Here is a 23,392-nt window from a genome sequence, read left to right on the forward strand (position 1 = left end):
ACCTGCGAATCCTGCAGGAAACTGTGTAACCTGCCTGTGCTGGAAAATAAAGTGAGTTGGACTTTACCCCGTCTGTGTGGTTCTGTCACAATAGTATTTGCAGGTGGTTAGGGGCAGCTTCAAGTAGCGTACCCAGCATTAGTGAATCTCTTTTGATTGGTTGTTTTCTAATATTGTTTTTTTTGTACTATGTCCAGAACCAAAGAGCTTTGCCAGGGAGTTTTCCACAGGCTATCTCATTGGTGAAGTGTTATACAAATACCAACTACAGAATGACTTCAGCCAGTTCTCACAAAGCAGGTCAGCTTTATAACTATTCATTTATCTGCAATTACTTCCGAGTTATGGGGCCTTATTTATCAGGTGATTTTCTCTGCGTGTTTAAAAACAACAATTTTTTTAAAGTGAAAACCCCGGGAAAATCACCACTAATCTGCTATTTTAAAAAATGACAGTTCATTGCCTATAGGCCCTCATTCCGAGTTGTTCGCTCATTGCCGTTTTTCTCTATATTGCGATTAGTCGCTTGCTGCGCATGCGCATGGTTCGCAGAGCGCATGCGCTTAGTTATTTTACTCAAAAGTTAGGAATTTTACTCACGGCATTACGAGGATTTTTCTTCGTTCTGGTGATCGGAGTGTGATTGACAGGAAGTGGGTGTTTCTGGGCGGAAACTGGCCGTTTTATGGGTGTGTGTGAAAAAACGCTGCCGTTTCTGGGAAAAACGCGGGAGTGGCTGGAGAAACGGAGGAGTGTCTGGGTGAACGCTGGGTGTGTTTGTGACGTCAAACCAGGAACGAAACTGACTGAACTGATCGCAGTGGCAGAGTAAGTGTCGAGCTACTCAGAAACTGCTAAGAAATTTCTATTCGCAATTTTGCGAATCTTTCGTTCGCAATTCTGCTAAGCTAAGATACACTCCCAGAGGGCGGCGGCTTAGCGTGTGCAATGCTGCTAAAAGCAGCTAGCGAGCGAACAACTCGGAATGAGGGCCATAGTCTGTTACTAAATTGATTTTACAGAACGCCATTCATTGCTTGGTCAATGCTATAACAAATCTAACTATTGGAGATCATTGCTTGCCTTTTCTCATTTTACTTGCTAAACAAGTCTTTAGCTGCACTCATCCTTTACCACCTGATACGCCACCCTCACCACCTGATACTCCACCCCTCACTACCTGATACTCCACCCCTCACTACCTGATACTCCACCCCTCATTACCTGATACTCCACCCATTACCTGATACTCCACCCCTCACAACCTGATACTCCACCCCTCACAACCTGATACTCTACCCCTTACCATCTGATACTCCACCCCTCACCACCTGATACTCCACCCCTCACCACCTGCTACTCTACCCCTCACCACCTGCTACTCCACCCCTCACCACCTGCTACTCCACCCCTAATCACCTGATACTTCACTGGGCTTTCATTTTCTCTCCATTTCACACATTTCTTTATCACCATTCTCCGTAACCTTCAGCTGCTCACTCATCCCCTCGTTCTCTGAGACTCTCAGTATCTTACTTCTCAACTTATTCTCCCTCTCATACAGGGGCATGTATATTCCCTGAAAACAGATGTTTTTAGTGGGTATCCGCAAATATTAAGAATCCCCAGATGTATTATGGAGGGATCGCAGCAGATATAAATATATCTGTTGCGGTACCTCCATTGTCGTCCATAATTGCAACCCCCATAGACTTCTATGGGAGCTGCAAAGCTTGCCCCCACTAGGGTAATGTCCTCCCCAGATAAAGTTACTGTTACCTCATAATAGTCTATGGGCTACTGTTTTGGAGTGGAGGAGACAGTGTCCTGGCTTACTGGTTACAGTTAGCTAAGAATGTAATGGTCACAATCTGCGTTACACTGTATTAGTCTTCTTTCACTTTTAAACCTCCTAATGATAATGTGTGGACCCCTTATTCAAAAGTAAAGCATTCAGTACCTTTACTACCAAGAAATAATGACACGGAGACTTGAATTTGGCAGAAAATTGTTAGCTATTTATTGTACCCTAACCATTAGAAAACCTGTAAAATGAAAATTTTAGTTAACATGCCGATTCAGCCGGCATATGGTGGCAGAAAAAAGAACGGCTATATATCAACTGACGATAACCTCAAAACATTAAATTTCCAAACGATCCTAATTTAACACAAACTATAAAATTGGTAATAGGTGCCCGACTCAGACCCCCACGGTGACTACCCACCCTGATGGGTGATGACGCTGCCCCCGGACGGGTGGTCGAGCGGCCTTAAAAGTCAATGGAGGTGAGTGCACCTAAACCACACCAAAACTGTAAATCACTGCAACTAACAAGACAAACTACAACCTGCCGTTCTTTTCCGCCAACAAATAGCCAACGATAAAACCACACTAACAATTCAAAGCCAAGGCACTCCGTGCCAGAACCTCTACCAAACAGGGTGGGAGGGCGGGAAGGCAATTTAGCAGCAAGAGAGACCAAGCTGGCCTAGCAGTCCCTATATATACTGAACCCTCCCCTCTCTACCATGGGCTGTACTTTACCTCACAGTTAGGTCCACCCCTCACAGGAGGTTTAACTCTCTCTATTCCTATGCAGTCATTTCGCTCTCCTTATGCTAAGCTTTCTCAGCGTTCATCTTCTTATACCACATGCATGTGTCCCTCTGCAACTAATATATTCATGAATATTCTGTATGGAAGTTTAATTCAATGGCCTGTATTATATTTCTAATCCTGTATAGGGTGTCCAACTCCAAACTGAACAACTTTACTCGCGTGGAGCCCACCCTACAACTCTTGGGCATCCCTTTTGACCAGAATGCGGCCCAGAATATTATGTGCGAGCAGCACGGAGCCGCCACTCGGCTGCTGTATCAGCTGTACATCGCACTACAGAGGAAGAAGAAAGCTGGGCTGACGGGGGTAGCTTTGGAGACTTTAAGACCAGCAGCCCCAGCAAAGCTTCAAAGCATCGGAACTGAAATCTATAAAGACGTGAGACACTACTGTAGCTGAATTGTTGTTTTAGGAAATGTTGGGATTATTTGCCGATATGTCATATTTCCATCTTCTGCTGGTCTAACTGTGCATAATGTGATAACATGGGTTAATAAGTTGGGTTGGAGTTTGGGTTGTACAGTTCTGTAGCGGTCATGAGGTAATAAGGTAAATTGCAGTGAAAGGCTCGACGCATTTCACTGGATGTAATAGTGATTTCTCAAGCTAAAGAGCGAATAAGGGAATTGTAGGATTATATCATACCTTTTCCTTATAAATGATGTCAGAGGCTCTCATCAGCCTTGTATTGCGCCAAGATGCAGAATGAGGCTACATGTTCAAGACATTGCATCTCAATGAGCATTAAAAGGTGAAGTAGGCACATTTAGTGGCATATCTGGTTTAGCGGGATTCTATATATAGGGTCTGTAGTTGTAGGCAGCCGCAGATGCCTAGTTTACTGTCTTATGCTAATGCGAGAACCCATAGCAGGAACACCAGTCCCCATTCATTTTATGCCAGCCGCCACAATCGCCGTCAGCGGTAACAGAACTTAGGCCAGCCCCATTCTAGGTTTATGGGATCCAACAGAAACAGGCTTTCCCTCCATGTACGACTCAAGATAGCTCACAGTTTTTCATACATACCTAGGATACACCACAAGTCCATGGCAGTTAGGTGCTGTCATATTGTGGTCACCCAGTTCCCACTCCGAAACGCCCAGTGTCACGGAAAGACAGATCAGGCCAAGATCCTTCCAACTCAGAATAGGACAGACATACAGTATGCAAATATGTGTACATTTACATCTGCGTATGGGCTGTGTGCAAATCCCACCAATTGCATCCATACACAGAGATCCTTCTGACTCGGCATCAGCCCCATAGCCTTCTACAGATAATCTGTGTTTTGTGGAGACTTTGGAGGGCAGGAGTCATCAGGTACTGTAGTTTCATTGGGATAACTTTTGCAGCAACCAGGTGCATTTTGTATTGGAAAGCACAAGTATGTGCTAATACCAATGTAATCAATGCATTAATATGTGCAGAAGTGACACATGAAACACTACTTATAATATAAACTTGAAGTACAACTGTGCCATATTTTCAGAAAATTCATGAAAAGTTGGGACTAACTAAAGGTTAATATTAAAATTGTTGGTATCTGGATGGTAGGTCGACATGGATTAGGTCGAAATTCAATATGTTGACCACTATTGTTCGACATTGATATTATTGGCACAGGAAAAAGGTTGACATATTAAAATGGTCAACACGGGATAGGTCGACACATGAAAAGGTGACATGATTTTTTTTTTAATGATTTTTTTCTGCAGCAGGGTACACTGTGTTCCACAGGGAAAACATCGGGTGTAGAGTGAGATCTTGTTCCAGAGGTACCAACAGGCTAAAGCTTTAGGCTGTACCAGGATGCATTGGGGCCTCCTCTGTAAACCCACCTCCAGGCACTGTGAGCTCAGTTTTTCAGTTGGTGCTGCAGCAGCAGCAGGTCACCATAACAGGAGGGCTGCACTGGGCAGCCCTGAAAAAGCTTTTTCTGACAGAAAATTTCTTCAAAACTGGGCTGTCAGCGCTGTATGTCATGGTGACACTTCAGCGCTGCAGCTCCATCCCCTCCCAAGCGGTGTCGCATACTCCCGCGGCCTGTTCCTGGGTACTTGCGGCGGAGACTCTCTGGCTTTAGGAACATGGTCGGGACGCTCTCCTGGTTCGTGTGGCTGCTACGGGGAGGAGGTAAGAGGGTCCCCCAGACGGGACCTGCCATTAAAGCGCAGTCCGATCGCATGTCTAGGGAGACGGACTGCGACGCTGGCGTTGACACTGTCACCGAGCAGGGACCCCACTATATCCGCCAGGGCATAGGAGTACAGGTCGGGTGTACTAACGCCTCTGTTAATAAGTCTCCGTAGTACATGCTGTGAGGCCCAGCATAGGGGAGTCGGCGCTTGACCTGTAGCCCCTCCCCGGCCCAGGGCGACATCTACTGCAGATTTTCCCACCCTGGAGCTTCCTCACATTCTCCCTTACTCTCTGACTGAGATGCTGGGCACCATCTGAGGTATAGCTGCGGCTGGTCTCCGGGACTGCAGGGCAAGGTCTCCCTTGTAAAGCCACCTGTATACAACGCTGTGACTTTACAAACACTTGAGTATTCTACATGTCTTTATACAGACAGCGTTAGTTAAGAAAAAGTGTACCAATTACAGAATATGTTGTACGAGTATTCTGATAGATACCTCTGGTCTAGGTCCGCGCTCTTATATATATATCTATATACATACATACATATACTAGATCAGTGCAGTTTTATTGTAATATAACAATTATCTGCATTGCTAATGTGACTGTGTGTGCCTGTATCTGCTGTGAGGTTCACTTTCAGTGTTTCCCAGAGATCTATCACTGTGGGGGTCATTCCGAGTTGATCGCACGTAGCAACTTTTTGCTGCCCGTGCGATCAACTCGCCGCCGCCTATGGGGAAGGGATTTTTTGCATAGCAAGGCTGAAAACGCTTGTTCAGCCCTGCTAGGCAAAAAAGGTTTTGTGTAGAACTAGACCAGGGTAACAGTTACCCTGTGCGATCAATCCAGCGATGCAGATCCCGGAATTGACGTCAGACATCCGCCCCCACACGCCTGGACACGCCTGCGTTGGACTCACCACTCACAGAAAATGGTGAGTTGCTGCCCCGGAATGTCTTCCTACTGTCAATCTTCTTGCGATCACGCCATCGATCGCTTTCTTCGTTCTTCTGGTCGTTGCCCGGCCGACAGACGTCGCTGGGCAATGACACGCACGCATTGCAGCCGCTGCGCAGGCACAGAATCAACCCGTTCACACCGCTGCGACAACCAGCAGCTGCGAACGGGACGGAGTGACCCCCTGTATTCTGTACCCTAGGGGACTAGGTGCGTCAGAGTCATTTATATAGTGACACAGTATTTATCTATTACGTGTATTCTACTGTGTACTCAGTCACATAACACTGGATGTATTTGCAGGTTTTGTGTACTGGGGACGTAGTAACATACTATCGGACTTATTCGCAGGCATTATACTCTGTCTGGCTTCATCGTACTAAACCTCTCTGTGTTGCATTTGTGTACAATGTCTAACAGAAAGAGCAGTAAGTCTGTGGACGCTCCTGCATCATTCAGAGCATGCACCAAGGATTTACCAGAAAGGAAAGCTGTGTATGATGGTCTGTGTACTATGTGCCATACACCCCCTAGTCAGACTATCCTCTCCCGGCAGAGTTATGTAACAAGTGGGAAAATTCACCGCCGGTGGATTCTCATGTCACCCGCCTAGTGGTGTCATCCACTCTGCCTGTCACCACTGTCACTTCACTGAAAGAACCGACAGATAAGTGTATGGAGGGATGCCTGAAATAAATTTCTCTAACGTCCTAGTGGATGCTGGGGACTCCGTAAGGACCATGGGGAATAGACGGGCTCCGCAGGAGACAGGGCACTTTAAGAAAGAATTTGGATACTGGTGTGCTCTGGCTCCTCCCTCTATGTCCCTCCTCCAGACCTCAGTTTGAATCTGTGCCCGGACGAGCTGGGTGCTACTTAGTGAGCTCTCCTGAGCTTGGTAAAAAGAAAGTATTTTGTTAGGTTTTTTTATTTTCAGAGAGTTCTGCTGGCAACAGGCTCTCTGCTACGTGGGACTGAGGGGAGAAAAGCAGCCCTACTCTCTGAAGATAGGTCCTGCTTCTTAGGCTACTGGACACCATTAGCTCCAGAGGGATCGTACACAGGATCGTACCCTTGGTCGTCTGATCCCGGAGCCGCGCCGCCGTCCCCCTCGCAGAGCCAGAAGACAGAAGCCGGTGTCAGAAGCAAGAAGACTTCGAAATCGGCAGCAGAAGACTCTAGTCTTCATATGAGGTAGCGCACAGCACTGCAGCTGTGCGCCATTGCTCCCACACTAACCCACATACTCCGGTCACTGTAGGGTGCAGGGGGGGGAGCGCTCTGGGCAGCAATTAGAGACCTCTTGGCAAAACAGGGCATATATACAGTTGGGCACTGTATATATGCATGGGCCCCCGCCAAAATTGTACATGAAAGCGGGACAGAAGCCCGCCATCGAGGGGGCGGGGCTTCTTCCTCAGCACTCACCAGCGCCATGTTTTTTCTCCACAGCACCGCTGAGAGGAAGCTCCCCAGTCTCTCCCCTGCAGTTACACGGTAGAAGAGGGTAAAAAGAGAGGGGGGGGCACATAATTAGGCGCAAAAATCAATATAAACAGCAGCTACTGGGTTAACATTAAGTTACTGTGTTATTCCTGGGTTAATAGCGCTGGGGTGTGTGCTGGCATACTCTCTCTCTGTCTCTCCAAAGGGCCTTATGGGGGAATTGTCTTCAGATGAGCATTCCCTGAGTGTGTGGTGTGTCGGTACGTGTGTGTCGACATGTCTGAGGTAAAAGGCTCCCCTAAGGAGGAGATAGAGCAAATATGTGTGTGTGAGGGTGTCTCCGTAGACAACGCCGACACCTGTTTGGATATGTGTAATTAAGTGCTAAGGTGAATTTATTGCACAAAAGATTAGAGAACAGACAGGAAATCTACCCATGTCTGTCCCTATGTCGCAGAGACCTTCAGAGTCTCTCAATGCTCACTATCCAAAATAATAAACACTGATATCGACACGGAGGTTGACTCCAGTGTCGACTACGATAATGCAACGTTACAGCCAAAATGGCAGAAGAGTATTCAATATATGATTATTGTAATAAAAGATGATTTGCATATCACTGATGACTCATCTGTCCCTGACACAAGGGTACACATGTTTCTCTGACGTCCTAGTGGATGCTGGGAACTCCGTAAGGACCATGGGGAATAGCGGCTCCGCAGGAGACTGGGCACAAAAAGAAAGCTTTAGGACTACCTGGTGTGCACTGGCTCCTCCCCCTATGACCCTCCTCCAAGCCTCAGTTAGATTTTTGTGCCCGACCGAGCAGGGTGCAATCTAGGGGGCTCTCCTGAGCTTCTTAGATAAAAGTTAGTTTTAGGTTTTTTATTTTCAGTGAGACCTGCTGGCAACAGGCTCACTGCATCGAGGGACTAAGGGGAGAAGAAGCGAACCTGCCTGCTTGCAGCCAGCTTGGGCTTCTTAGGCTACTGGACACCATTAGCTCCAGAGGGATCGAACACAGGCCCAGCCTCGGAGTCCGGTCCCAGAGCCGCGCCGCCGGCCCCCTTACAGAGCCAGAAGCAAGAAGAGGTCTGGAAAATCGGCGGCAGAAGACATCAGTCTTCATCAAGGTAGCGCACAGCACTGCAGCTGTGCGCCATTGCTCCTCATGCACACCTCACACTGCGGTCACTGATGGGTGCAGGGCGCTGGGGGGGGGCGCCCTGAGCAGCAATATTGACACCTTGGCTGGCAAAAATACATCACATATAACCCCCAGGGCTATATGGATGTACATTAACCCCTGCCAGAATCCATAAAAATGCGGGAGAAAAGTCCGCGAAAAAGGGGCGGAGCTATCTCCTTCAGCACACTGGCGCCATTTTTCCCTCACAGCTCCGTTGGAGGGAAGCTCCCTGGCTCTCCCCTGCAGTTAATACACTACAGAAAGGGTTAAAAAGAGAGGGGGGGCACAATTTAGGCGCAGTATACAATATATATGCAGCTATAAGGGAAAACACTTTTTTATAGGTGCTATCCCTGTGATATATAGCGCCCTGGTGTGTGCTGGCATACTCTCCCTCTGTCTCCCCAAAGGGCTTTGTGGGGTCCTGTCCTCTATCAGAGCATTCCCTGTGTGTGTGCTGTGTGTCGGTACGGCTGTGTCGACAGGTATGTGGAGGATAATGAGGTAGAGGCGGAGCGAATGCCTGTAAATAGGTTGTCACCCCCTGCGGGGTCGACACCGGTATGGTTGAACTTATGGAAGGATTACGTGAAAGTGTCAACTCCTTACATAAAAGGTCGACGACACGGAACAGCCGGCTACTCAGCTTGTGCCTGTTCCAGCGTCTCAAATGTCATGGGGGGCTCTAAAATCGCCCGCTACCTCAGATAACAGACACAGATGTCGACACGGATACTGACTCCAGTGTCGACATCGATGAGACTGGTGTACCCTCCAAATAGGTCCACCCGTTACAGGATTGAGGCAATGAAAAATGTATTACACATTTATGATTATACCCCAGGTACCACATAAAAGGGTATTGTGTTTGGTGAGAGAAAACTATTAGTAGTTTTTCCTGCATCTGAGAAATTAAATGAGGTGTGTGAGGAAGAGTGGTCTTCCCCCGGTAAGAAATTGATAATTTCTACAACGGTTATTGGCAGCGTACCCTTTCCCGCCAGAGGATAGGTCACGCGGGGAAACACCCCATAGGGTAGATACAGCGCTTACACGCTTATCAGAAAAGGTGGCACTACCGTCTCCGGATACGGCCGCCCTGAAGGAACCTGCTGATAGAAAGCAGGAGGTTACCCTATAAGATATAGTCACACACTAGGGCATTATATTGCGACCAGCCGTTGCTTCGGCATGGATGTGCAGTGCTCCCGCTGCGTGGTCAGATTCCCTGTCGGAAAATAACTATGGATAGGGACAATATTTTGCTGAAAATAGAGCATATAAAAGACGTGGTCTTGTACATGCGTGATGCACAGAGGGATATTTGCCGGCTGGCATAAAAAATAAGCGCTAGGTCCATTGCCGCCAGACGGGGGTTATGGACTTGGCAATGGTCAGGTGATGCCGACTCGAATCGGCAAATGGAAGTTGCCCTATAAGGGGGTAAAACTGTTTGGGGATGGTTTTTCAGACCTCCTTTCCACAGATACTGCTGGGAAATCGATTTTTTTGCCACAGGCTACCCCACAACAAAAGAAAGCACCGTATCATCAAGTACAGTCCTTTCGGCCCCAGAAAAGCAAGAGGGCTAGAGGCTCATCCTTTCTGCCGAGAGGCAAAGGTAGAGGAAAAAGCTGCAACACACAGCTAGTTCCCAAGAGCAGAAGTTTTCCCTGCGTCCGGTAGGTCCACAGCATGGTGCTGGGGCTGCTAAGGCGGACCCGGGTACGGTGGGGGCCCGTCTCAGGAATTTCAGCACACAGTGGGCTCTCTCACATGGATCCCTGGGTCCTTCAAGTAGTATCTCAGGGGTACAGGCTGGAGTTCGAGACGTTCTTCCCCCCGCCGTTTCCTAAAATCTGCCTTACCGGCACCTCCCTCTGCCAGGGAGACGGTGTTGGTGGATATTCAACACTATAATCACAACAAGTGATTGTCAAGGTGCCCCTCCTTCAGCAAGGAAGGGGTTACTATTCCACAGTGGTTGTGGTACTGAAACGGTTCGGTGAGACCCATCTTGAAATTAAAATGCTTGAACTTTTATATCAGAAGATTCAAGTTCAAGATGGAATCGCTCAGGGCGGTTATTATGAGCCTGGACGAGGGGGATTACAGGGTCTCCCTGGACATCAAGAATGCGTACCTGCATGTCCCCATTTACCCCCCTCACCAGGAGTACCTCAGATATGTGGTACAGGACTGTCACTATCAGTTCCAGACGCGGCCGTTGGAGTTGTCCACGGCACCGAAGGTCTTTACCTAGGTAATGGCCGAAGTGATGATACTCCTTCGCAAGAAGGAAGTTTTTATTATCCCGTACTTGGACGATCTCCTGATAAAGGCGAGGTCCAAAGAACAGTTGGTAGTGGGGGTAGCACTCTATCGGGAAGTGCTACAACAGCACGACTGGATTCTCAATATTCCAAAGTCACAGCTGGTCCCGACGACACGTCTTCTGTTCCTGGGAATGTTTCTGAACGCAGACCAGAAAAGAGTGTTTCTTCCAGTGGAAAAAGCCGAGGAGTTGTCATCTCTAGTCAGAGACATCCTAAAACCAGGACAGGTGTCGGTACATCAATGCACACGAGTCCTGAGAAAAATGGTAGCTTCGTACGAAGCATAATTCCATTCGGAAGACTCCACGCAAGGACGTTCCAGTGGGACCTGTGGGACTAATGGTCCGGGTCCCATCTACAGATACAACAGCGGATAACCCTGTCAGCAAGAAACAGGGTGTCGCTGCTGTGGTGGCTGCAGAGGGCTCATCTACTAGAGCAGGGGTGTCAAACACAAGGCCCGCGGGCCAAATCCGGCCCGCCAGACCTCGTCTGATGGCCCGCGGTGCCGCCGCCAGCCTTGCAGCCTCCCCTTTTTTTTTTTCAATGAATTTACTCCGTGCCTGCATTTTAAAAATGGCTCAAGTAAAAAAAAAAAAAAATTTTTTTACTTACCTTCCGGGACCTGGCCCGACTTCTTCCTGCCCCGCACTGCTCCCTGGGTGTCGGACGTGACGTCATCACGTGACGTCCGCCCGACATCTCCAGGGATCAGAGGAGCGCGCGGACGCCGCGGAGAGGAGCAAGAAGAAAGAAGTAAAAGAAAGAAAGAAGTAAAAGGTAAGTAAAGTAAATGGAGGGGGCAGATGGCTGGGCACTATAAAAGGGGGCAGATGGCTGGGCACTATAAAAGGGGGCAGATGGCTGGGCACTATAAAAGGGGGCACATGGCTGGGCACTATAAAAGGGGGCAGATGGCTGGGCACTATAAAAGGGGGCAGATGGCTGGGCACTATAAAAGGGGGCAGATGGCTGGGCACTATAAAAGGGGGCAGATGGCTGGGCACTATAAAAGGGGGCACATGTGTTTTCCATATGTTTAATAAACAGTGTTTGGCAATATTTGTATGTTTAAAAAAAAATTAATGTTTGTTACCAAAAAACATTTTTCAATACATTGTACAATAATTGTACATTTGAATATCTACTTGTCATTATTCTGACTATGTTTCTGCTTTCAGAGCTAGTTATTACTTACATTATTACAAAAAACAGTAATAATTGAATGCAGTGACATTAATTTATGATAATAAAGAGTGGACACATAGACCTACAGATACAACCGGCCCTTTGATGGGGACCAAACTGCTGATGCGGCCCCCGATGAATTTGAGTTTGACACCCCTGTACTAGAGGGCCGCAGATTCGGAATACAGGACTGGGTCCTGGTGACCACGGATGCCAGCCTTCGGGGCTGGGGTGCAGTCACACAGGGAAGAAATTTCCAAGGAGATTTCACTTCACATAAATATTCTGCAGCTAAGGGCCATTTACAATGCCCTAAGCCAAGCAAGGCCCCTGCTTCAGAACCAGCCGGTACTGATCCAATCAGACGACATCACGGCGGTCGCCCATGTACACAGACAGGGCGGCACAAGAAGCAGGATGGCGATGGCAGAAGCCACAAGGATTCTCCGATGGGCGACCTACACCCAGGAGAATGGGGACTTCATCCAGAAGTTTTCCAAATGCGGGTAAACCGTTGGGAATGACCACGGGTGGACATGATGGCGTCCCGCCTCAACAAGAAGTTGAAAAGATATTGCGCCAGGTCAAGGGACCCTCAGGCGATCGCTGGGGACGCTCTAGTGACACCGTGGGTGTACCAGTCGGTTTATGTGTCTCCTCCTCTACCTCTCATACCCAAGGTACTGAGAATAATAAGAAGGCGAGGATCGAAAACCATACTTGGGGTTCCGGATTGGCCATGAAGAGCTTGGTACCCAGAACTTCAAGAGATGCTGGCAGAGGACCCTTGGCCTCTGCCGCTCAGACAAGACCTGCGGCAGCAGGGACCCTGTCTGTTCCAAGACTTACCGCGGCTGCGTTTGACGGCATGGCGGTAGAACACCGGATCCTAAAGGAAAAGGGTATTCCGAAGGAAGTCATCCCTACCCTGATCATAGCCAGGAAGGATGTCACCGCAAGACATTATTGGCGAAAATTTGTTGCTTGGTGGGAGGCCATGAAGGCCCCGACGGAGGAATTTCAACTATGTCGATTCCTGCACTTCCTGCAAGCAGGGGTGACGTTTGGGCCTCAAATTGGGGTCCATCAAGGTCCAGATTTCGGCTCTGTCGATTTTCTTCCAGAAAGAACTGGCTCCACTGCCTGAAGTTCAGACTTTGGTTAAAGGAGTACTACATATTCAGCCTCCTTTTGTGCCTCCTGTGGCACTTTTTTTGGATCTCAACGTGGTGTTGGATTTCCTAAAGTCGCATTGGTTGAGCCACTTAAAACCATGGAGCTAAAGTATCTCGCGTGGAAAGTGGTCATGCTGTTGGCCTTGGCCTTGGCCAGGCGTGTGTCAGAATTGGCGGCTTTGTCATGTAAAAGCCCTTATCTGATTTTCTATATGGATAGGGCAGAGTTGAGGACTCGTCCTCAGTTTCTCCCGAAGGTGGTCTCAGGTTTTCACTTGAACCAACCTATTGTGGTGCCTGCGGCTACTAGGGACTTGGAGGATTCCAAGTTGCTGGACGTAGTCAGGGCCCTGAAAATTTTATTTTTCCAGGACGGCTGGAGTCAGGAAAACTGACTCGCTGTTTATCCTGATGGCACCCAACAAGCTGGGTGCTCCTGCTTCTAAGCAGTCTATTGCGTGCTGGATTTGTAGCACTATTCAGCTGACGCATTCTGCGGTAGGATTACCGCAGCCTAAATCAATAAAAGCCCATTCCACAAGGACGGTGGGCTCATCTTGGGCGGCTGCCCGAGGGGTCTCGGCTTTACAACTTTGCCGAGCAGCTACTTGGTCAGGGGCAAACACGTTTGCAAAATTCTATGAATTTGATACCCTGGCTGAGGAGGACCTGGAGTTCTCTCATTCGGTGCTGCAGAGTCATCCGCACTCTCCCGCCCGTTTGGGAGCTTTGGTATAATCCCCATGGTCCTTACGGAGTTCCCAGCATCCACTAGGACGTCAGAGAAAATAAGAATTTACTTACCGATAATTCTATTTCTCGTAGTCCGTAGTGGATGCTGGGCGCCCATCCCAAGTGCGGATTGTCTGCAATACTTGTACATAGTTATTGTTAACTAATCGGGTTCTTGTTGTGAGCCATCTATTCAGAGGCTCCTCTGTTATCATGCTGTTAACTGGGTTTCATATCACAAGTTGTACGGTGTGATTGGTGTGGCTGGTATGAGTCTTACCCGGGATTCAAAATCCTTCCTTATTGTGTACGCTCGTCCGGGCACAGTATCCTAACTGAGGCTTGGAGGAGGGTCATAGGGGGAGGAGCCAGTGCACACCAGGTAGTCCTAAAGCTTTCTTTTTGTGCCCAGTCTCCTGCGGAGCCGCTATTCCCCATGGTCCTTACGGAGTTCCCAGCATCCACTACGGACTACGAGAAATAGAATTATCGGTAAGTAAATTCTTATTTTAAGGGGAAGAAAGCTGAGGTAAATTTCCCTCCTCTCAGTTTCCCACAAAGAATTCTCAGGCAGTATCCTTTCCCCACTAGGGCCAGGATAGGATGGGAATCTTCCCCTAGGGTGTCACGTTTGCCCAAAAGGTAGCCCTGACGTAACAGCTATTCTCAGGGATCCTGCAGATAGCGTGCACATTCTGGTACACTACTCAGACCGGCGATTGTGTCGGCATGGGTTTATAGCGCTGTGGCAGCGTGGACAGGTACCTTATCAGCAGAGATTGAGACCCTAGTATATAGATATATATATGTATATATAGATATATATATATATTAAAGATGCTGTCTTAAGAGATATATATATATAAAACATGCCCAAAGAGACATGAGTATACTGGGTCCTAGAGTCAAAGCTATGTCGATTTCTGCTTGACGTGTCCTGTAGAATATGCAATGGACAGATGATGCCGACTTAAGAGGCATATGGAAGGCTGAGGATTGTGTGGAGAAGGGTTCTCGGACCTGGTCTCCACAGCTATAGCTGGTAATTCTGATATTTTGCCTTATATTCCTGCGCAGCCTAGGAAAGCACGACATTATCAAATGCAGCCTTTCGAACACAAAGAAACAAGAAAGTCCGAGGTGCGTCCTTTCTTGCCAGAGGCAGGGGCAGAGGAAAGAAGCTGCACAACACAGCTAGTTCCCAGGAACAGAAGTCCTCCCCGGCCTCTACAAAAATCCACCGCATGTCGTTGGGGCTCCACAGGCGGAGCTAGACCCGGTGGGGGCACGCCTTCGTACGTTCAGCTACAAGTGGGTTCACTCCCGGTTAGATCCCTGGGCAATAGATATTGTGTCTCAGGGATACAAGCTGGACTTTGAAAAGATGCCCCCTCACCGACGGCCCTGCCGGTTTCACCCCACGAGAGGGAGACAGTGTTAACTGCAATTCACAAATTGTATCTTCAACAGGTGGTGGTCAAGGTTCCCCTCCTTCAACAAGGAGGGGGTTATTATTCGACCATGTGGTAGTCCCGAAACCGGACGGTTCGGTCAGACCCATATTGAATTTAAAATCCCTGAACATATACCTGAAAAGGTTCAAGTTCAAGATGGAATCGCTAAGAGCGGTCATTGCAAGCCTGAAAGGGGGAGATTTTATGGTGACTCGGGACATAAAGGATGCATACCTTCATGTCCCCATTTATCCACCTCATCAGGCGTACCTCAGAATTGCGGTACGGGATTGTCATTACCAATTTCAGACGTTGCCGCTTGGTCTCTCCACGGCCCCGAGAATGTTCACCAAGGTAATGGCGGAAATGATGGTGCTCCTGCGGAAGCAAGGTGTCACTATTATCACGTACTTGGACGATCTCCTCATAAAAGCGAGATCAAGAGAGCAGTGGCTGAACAGCGTATCACTTTCTCTGGAAGTGTAACGGCAACACGGCTGGATTCTATATATTCCAAAGTCGCAGTTGGTTCCTACAGCTCATCTGCCTCTCCTAGGCATGATCCGAGACACAGACCAGAAAAGGGTTTATCTCCCGATAGAGAGAGCTCAGGAGCTCGTGACACTGGTCAGGAATCTATTAAAACCAAAACAGGTGTCAGTGCATCACTGCACTCGAGTCCTGGGAAGGATGGTGGCATCATACGAGGCCATTCCCTTCGGCAGGTTCCATGCGAGGACCTTCCAATGGGACTTACTGGACAAGTGGTCCGGATCACATCTTCAGATGCATCGGTTAATCACCCTATCCCCCAGGGCCAGGGTGTCTCTCCTGTGGTGGCTGCAGAGTGCTCATCTTCTCGAAGGTCGCAGATTCGGCATTAAGGACTGGGTCCTGGTGACCACGGATGCAAGTCTCCAAGGGTGGGGGGCAGTCACATAGGGAAGAAATTTCCAAGGGCTGTGGTCAAGTCAGGAGACTTGCCTTCACATCAACATCCTGGAACTAAGGGCCATATACAACGCCCTACGTCAAGCGGAGTCCCTGCTTCGCGACCAACCGGTTCTGATTCAGTCAGACAATATCACCGCAGTGGCTCATGTAAACCGCCAAGGCGGCACAAGAAGCAGGGTGGCGATGGTAGAAGCCACCAGAATTCTTCGCTGGGCGGAGAATCACGTAAGAGCACTGTCAGCAGTGTTCATTCCGGGAGTGGACAACTGGGAAGCAGACTTCCTCATCAGGCACGACCTCCACCCGGGAGAGTGGGGACTTCATTAAGAAGTCTTCACGCAGATTGCAATTCGGTGGGAACTGCCACAGGTGGACATGATGGCATCCCGCCTCAACAAAAAGCTACAGAGATATTGCGCCAGGTCAAGAGACCCTCAGGCGATAGCTGTAGACGCACTAGTGACACCGTGGGTGTTCGAGTCGATTTATGTATTTCCTCCTCTTCCTCTCATACCAAAGGTGCTGAGAATCATAAGAAAAAGAAGAGTGAGAACAGTACTCATTGTTCCGGATTGGCCAAGAAGGACTTGGTATCCGGATCTGCAAGAAATGCTCACAGAGGACCCATGGCCTCTGCCTCTAAGACAGGACTTGTTGCAACAGGGGCCCTGTCTGTTCCAAGACTTACCGCGGCTGCGTTTGACGGCATGGCGGTTGAACGCCGGATCCTAGCAGAAAAAGGCATTCCGGATGAGGTTATTCCTACGCTGATAAAGGCTAGGAAGGACGTGACGGCTAAACATTATCACCGTATATGGCGAAAATATGTTGCTTGGTGTGAGGCCAGGAATGCCCCTACGGAGGAATTCCAGCTGGGCCGTTTCCTTCACTTCCTACAGTCGGAAGTGACTTTGGGCCTGAAATTGGGTTCCATTAAGGTCCAGATTTCGGCTCTATCCATTTTCTTTCAAAAAGAACTGGCTTCTATTCCTGAAGTCCAGACGTCCAGCTGCATATTCAGCCCCCTTTTGTGCCTCCAGTGGCACCTTGGAATCTTAACGTGGTGTTGAGTTTCCTGAAGTCACACTGGTTTGAGCCACTCAAAACCACGGAGTTAAAATTTCTCACGTGGAAGGTGGTCATGCTATTAGCCTTGGCTTCAGCTAGGCGTGTGTCAGAATTAGCGGCTTTGTCACATAAAAGCCCCTATCTGGTTTTCCATATGGACAGGGCAGAATTGCGGACCCGTCCACAATTTCTGCCAAAAGCGGTGTCATCCTTTCATATGAACCAACCTATTGTGGTTCCTGTGGCTACTCGTGACTTGGAGGATTCCGAGTTACTAGATGTGGTCAGGGCTTTGAAGGTTTATGTAGCCAGAACGGCTAGGGTCAGGAAAACAGAATCTTAGTTTATCCTGTATGCTTCCAACAAGCTTGGGGCGCCTGCTTCAAAGCAAACTATTGCTCGCTGGATCTGTAACACGATTCAGCAGGTTCATTCTGCGCAGGGGCGGATCCAGAAGAAAATTATAGGGGGGCACCATGGAACGGGCAAGTACATTTGCGTGCGGCTTCGGTGCATGTGAGGTGGCGCTTCTTATACAATGCCCACAGTTGTAGCGCTCATTATGCAATGTCCACTGTACTGGTAGTGCCCCTTATATAGACCCCCAAGTAGTGGTGCCCCTTTTGCAATGCCCGTATTGCCCCCAGTAGTAATGTTGCCTGTAGTAATGCCCCCAGTCGTTTAGCGCCCTAGTAGTTATGCCCTCAGTGGTAATGCCCCTGCAGTTATGACCCCAGTAGTTTAGCCACCAATAGTAATGCCCCCCTGTAGTTTACCCCATTGTAGTTTAGCCCCTGTAGTTATCCCCCAGTAGTTTGGCCCCTGTAGTTATCCCCCAGTAGTTTGGCCCCTGTAGTTATCCCCCAGTAGTTTGGCCCCTGTAGTTATCCCCCAGTAGTTTGGCCCCTGTAGTTATCCCCCAGTAGTTTGGCCCCTGTAGTTATCCCCCAGTAGTTTGGCCCCTGTAGTTATCCCCCAGTAGTTTAGCCCCTGTAGTAATGCCCCCAGTAGTTTGGCCCCTGTAGTTATCCCCCAGTAGTTTGGCCCCTGTAGTTATACCCCAGTAGTTTGGCCCCTGTAGTTATACCCCAGTAGTTTGGCCCCTGTAGTTATCCCCCAGTAGTTTGGCCCCTGTAGTAATGCCCCCAGTAGTTTGGCCCCTGTAGTTATCCCCCAGTAGTTTGGCCCCTGTAGTTTAGCCCCCAAGTAGTAATGCCCCTGTAGTTAAGCCGCCAGTAGTAATGCCCCTGTAGTTAAGCCGCCAGTAGTAATGCCCTCCTGTAGTATGCCCCCAGTAGTTAGCCCCTTTGTAGTTGGCCCCCAGTAATAATGTCCCCCAGTAGTTTGCCCCCAATAGATGCCCCCAGTAATAATGTCCCCCAGTAGTTTGCCCCCAGTAATAATGTCCTTCAGTAGTTTGCTCCCAGTAGTAATGTCCCCTAGGAGATTGCCCCCAATAGATGACTCCCCAGTAGTAATGCCCCCAGTAGATGCTCCCCCAGTAATAATGCCCCCAGTAGTAATGCCCCCCCACACAGTAGTAATGCCCCTTGTTGATGCCCCCCAGTAGTAATGCCCCCAGTAGATGCTCCCCCAGTAATAATGCCCCCCCCAGTAGTAATGCCCCTTGTTGATGCCCCCAGTAGATGCTCCCCCAGTAATAATGCCCCCAGTAGTAATGCCCCCCCCACCCAGTAGTAATGCCCCTTGTTGATGCCCCCAGTAGTAATGTCCCCCCCGTAGTTTGCCCCCAGTAGATGCCCCCGCTGCACCGAAAAAGACAAAACACAACATACTTACCAAGCCCCGTTCCCGCTTCCAGATCTCTGCTGCAGTCCTCCTCCTATCTTGGCGTCCTCTCCTCAGCACTATGAGAGAGACGTCATGACTGACGTCTCTCCCATAGCGCACGCCGCACAGTGACAGCATGGGAAGCCGGAGCTCAGTACTGAGCTCCGGCTACCGCTGTGCAGGGAGACGGGCGCCTGCTGGTAACACAATCTCAGCGGGCGCCCGTCATCTCCCCGTGCGGCGCCGGGGAAATGACGACGGGGGACGGACGGAGGGACGGGGGACAGGGGTCGGAGGCACAAACGACAGGGGGGGCACGGGCCCGAGTGCCCCCCCCCCCCTGGATTCGCCACTGATTCTGCGGCTGGGTTGCCGCTGCCTAGATCAGTTAAGGCCCATTCCACAAGGAAGGTGGGCTCTTCTTAGGCGGCTGCCCGAGGGGTCTCGGCATTACAGCTTTGCCGAGCGGCTACTTGGTCAGGTTCAAACATCTTTGCAAAGTTCTACAAGTTTGATACCCTGGCTGAGGAGGACCTTGTGTTTGCTCATTCGGTGCTGCAGAGTCATCCGCACTCTCCCGCCCATTTGGGAGCTTTGGTATAATCCCCATGGTCCTTACGGAGTCCCCAGCATCCACTAGGACATTAGAGAAAATAAGATTTTACTTACCGGTAAATCTATTTCTCGTAGTCCGTAGTGGATGCTGGGCGCCCGTCCCAAGTGCGGACTTCTTCTGCAATACTTGTATATAGTTATTGCTTAAATAAGGGTTATGTTGGTTGCATCAGGGTTGATCTGATGCTCCGTTGTTGTTCATACTGTTAACTGGGTAAGTTTATCACGAGTTATACGGTGTGATTGGTGTGACTGGTATGAGTCTTGCCCTGGATTCCAAATCCTTTCCTTGTACTGTCAGCTCTTCCGGGCACAGTTTCTCTAACTAAGGTCTGGAGGAGGGACATAGAGGGAGGAGCCAGAGCACACCAGTATCCAAATTCTTTCTTAAAGTGCCCTGTCTCCTGCGGAGCCCGTCTATTCCCCATGGTCCTTACGGAGTCCCCAGCATCCACTACGGACTACGAGAAATAGATTTACCGGTAAGTAAAATCTTATTTTAGTCCCCCTGGGCTGCTAAAGGTATTGAAACGTGGATTCAGGCATTAGAGGAAGAACTGCCAGAGGATATATCTGACAATGCCAGACAATACCTGTCTCACATCACCACCGCCTCTTATTATATTCAAGAGGCGTCCTCTGAGGTGGGTGTGTTGGCGGCCAAGGCATCAACTACGCCTGTCCTGGCTCGCCACATTCTGTGGTTGAGGTCATGGAAGGTGGACCTGGATTCCAAAAAGACCTTGGAGGTACTCCCTTTTAAGGGAGACATTTTGTTTGGGGAAGACTTAAATAAAATTGTGTCTGAACTGGCGGCTGCTAAGACTGCCTTTCTCCCAATTACTAATCCTTCTGCACAAAAGGCAAAAGGTACTACTTTTCGTTCCTTTCTACCTCAAGGGAAAGCAAAAGGTCAGGCATACCCAAGACAATCTCATGCTTCCAAAACCACTATGCCCAAGGCAAAGCAGTCCTGGGCGGCCCGTCAGCCTGCTTCTAAACAAGACAAGCCTGCCGCATTACGGGACGGGCCTCCTCCTGGGGATCCCCAGGGTGGGAGGACGACTTCTGCAGTTCACCCAGGTCTAGTTAAAGACCACTGCAGACACATGGGTGCGTGAAGTTGTCTCTCACGGGTACGTAGTCTCTTTCAAAAGACGTCCCCCTCGCCATCTTTGCACCACGGTCATCCCTTCGGATCCACTAAAGGCGCAAACTCTGCAGCAGGTTGTGAGCTCCCTCCTGGAAACAGGAGTGGTAGTTCCGGTACCTTTGTCCCAAAGGGGCAGTGGTTACTACTTGACCCTGTTTCTAGTCCCGAAACCCAATGGGTCTTTCCGGCCTATTCTCAACCTCAAATCACTAAACAAGTTTGTGAGCGTGTCCAAGTTCCATATGGAGACGCTGCGCTTACTTGTGCTGGCGATGGAACCCGGAGACTATATGGTATCCCTGGAAATTCAGGACGCATACCTGCATATACCTATTGCCAAGTCACGTCAGCAGTATTTGCGGTTTGCTATTGTTAACCTACACTATCAGTTCCAGGCTCTGCCATTTGGACTGGCTACAGCTCCTTGGATCTTCACCAAGGTCATGGCCGTAATCATCGTAATGACGGCACATCTCCGTTGCCAGGGAGTCAGGATCCTGCCGTATATCTGGACGACTTGCTGATCCTGGCAAACTCCCACGATGTCCTCCTCAGTCACCTACAACTGACAGTAAGCTTCCTACAAGCCCACGGGTGGCTCATCAATTGGAAGAAATCTTCGCTGGTCCCAGCTCAGAGCATGGTGCACCTGGGGGCACTCCTGGACACACACAGTCAACGTCTATTACTGTCTCCGGAGAAAGTCCTGAAGCGTCAGGACAGGATAAGATGCTTCCTGTGTCGCCCCAGAGTGTCGATACACTCAGCGATGCAAGTACTTGGCCTGATGGTGTCGGCATTCGACATGGTAGAGTATGCTCAATGTAATTCCCGCCCTCTGCAGAGGTTAATCCTTTCCAAGTGGGATGGCCTACATCATCGGATCAAATCTCACATGATGGCTACAGGACCAGCAATTGAGTAAGGGCTGCCCATTCTGGATCCACGATTGGGTCCTGCTGACAACGGATGCCAGTCTGAGGGGTTGGGGCGCGGTGCTGGAGCAACACTCTTTCAAGGGTCGTTGGACCAAGGAGGAGTCCCTCCTCCGGATAAACATTCTGGAACTGCAGGCGGTGTTCAATGCATTAACTCTCGCCCTGCCTCTAGATCAGAACAGGCCTGTTCAAGTACGGTCAGACAACACCACCACAGTGGCATACATCAACCATCAAGGTGGCACTCAAAGCTGCATGGCAGTGTTGGAAGTGTCAAAAATCCTTCAATGGGCAGAACGCCATCTGCCAGCAATATCGGGAGTGTTTATTCCGGGGGTCCTAAACTGGGAAGCGGACTTCCTCAGTCGCCAGGACGTACACGCTGGAGAGTGGAGTCTTCATCCGGAAGTCTTTCAACTCCTAGTGGACACGTGGGGCCTACCAGATGTAGACCTGATGGCGTCTCAACACAATCACAAAGGTCCGGTCTTCGGATCAAGGACCAGGGATCCTCAAGCAGCATTCGTAGACGCACTAGCCATTTCATGGAACTTTCAACTGCCTTATGTGTTCCTTCCAGTGTCACTCCTGCCCAGGGTCCTGCGGAAGTTCAAGCAAGAAGAAGGAATACTATTTCTAGGTGCTCCAGCGTGGTCCAGACGGCATTAGTTCTCAGACAAAGCGTCCTCTTCTACTTCCTCAATGACCAGACCACCTCGTACAGGGCCCTTGTCTCTATCCAGACTTGGCCAGACTGGCTTTGACGCGTAGCTCTTGAAGCATCACTCCTGACAGCCAAAAGATTCTTTGAGGCGGTCATTCAAACTATGTTGAAAGCCTGTAAACTGACGTCTGCTCGGATCTATTATATGGCATGGAATTCTTACTTTACCTGGTGTGCTGATAAGAACTATGATGCGTACAGGTTCAAAACATCCAGAATCCTGGCTTTCCTGCAACAAGGCCTGGACTTAGGCCTTTGTCTGGCCTCCCTAAAGGTTCACATATCTGCCTTGGTGTGGTTTCAGAGAAAAATTGTGTTTGTACCTGATGTTCATACATTCACTCAGGGTGTATTATGGATTCGTCCTCCCTATGTCCCTCCTATGGCTCCATGGTATCTGTCTGTTGTCCTGAATGCACTGCAAGAGTCTCCATTTGAACCTCTTGAGTCAGTGGACCTTAAATGGTTCAGAGCCAAGGTCCTGTTTCTGCTGGCTATTGCCTCTGCTAGAAGGATGTCGGACTTAGGCGCTTTGTCCTGTCGCCCATCCTTTCTAGTATTCCATCATAACTGGGCAGTGCTGAGAACTCGCCCAGGTTAATTACCTAAAGTGGTGTCATCTTTTCACCTTAACCAAGAGATTGTGTTTCCGGCCTTTATCTCTTATGACTTGTCCCCCAAAGAACGGTCTTTGGATGTTGTAAGGTCTCTCCCTATATATGTGGAGAGGACTGCCTCTATCAGGAGGTCAGATACCCTTTTTGTACTGTTTGGTTTCCACAAACGTGGCTGGCCTGCGAATAAGCAAACCTTGGCCAGATGGATTAGAATGGTGATTGCACAAGCTTATATGCAGGCTGGACTCACAGCTCCTGCTGCTATTAAAGCCCATTCTACTCGGTCTGT

At 49.3% G+C, this 23,392-nt stretch overlaps 1 protein-coding gene across 3 annotated transcripts in view; it reads left to right on the forward strand.

The window, feature by feature from the left end:
- SPEF2 (sperm flagellar 2) overlaps nucleotides 1–23,392 on the forward strand; it is an 853,267-nt gene that overhangs the window by 417,847 nt on the left and 412,028 nt on the right. For 2 of the 3 annotated variants that reach the window (XM_063960786.1, XM_063960790.1), the window contains 2 exons: nucleotides 198–300; nucleotides 2,748–3,000. In XM_063960786.1, the coding sequence (XP_063816856.1) occupies nucleotides 198–300; nucleotides 2,748–3,000 (356 nt within the window). The remainder of the gene's footprint in view (nucleotides 1–197; nucleotides 301–2,747; nucleotides 3,001–23,392) is intronic. The other variant, XM_063960798.1, reaches the window with a different exon arrangement.

The sequence above is a fragment of the Pseudophryne corroboree genome, chromosome 1 (assembly GCF_028390025.1).
Source record: "Pseudophryne corroboree isolate aPseCor3 chromosome 1, aPseCor3.hap2, whole genome shotgun sequence".
NCBI classification, from domain to species: Eukaryota; Metazoa; Chordata; class Amphibia; order Anura; family Myobatrachidae; genus Pseudophryne; species Pseudophryne corroboree.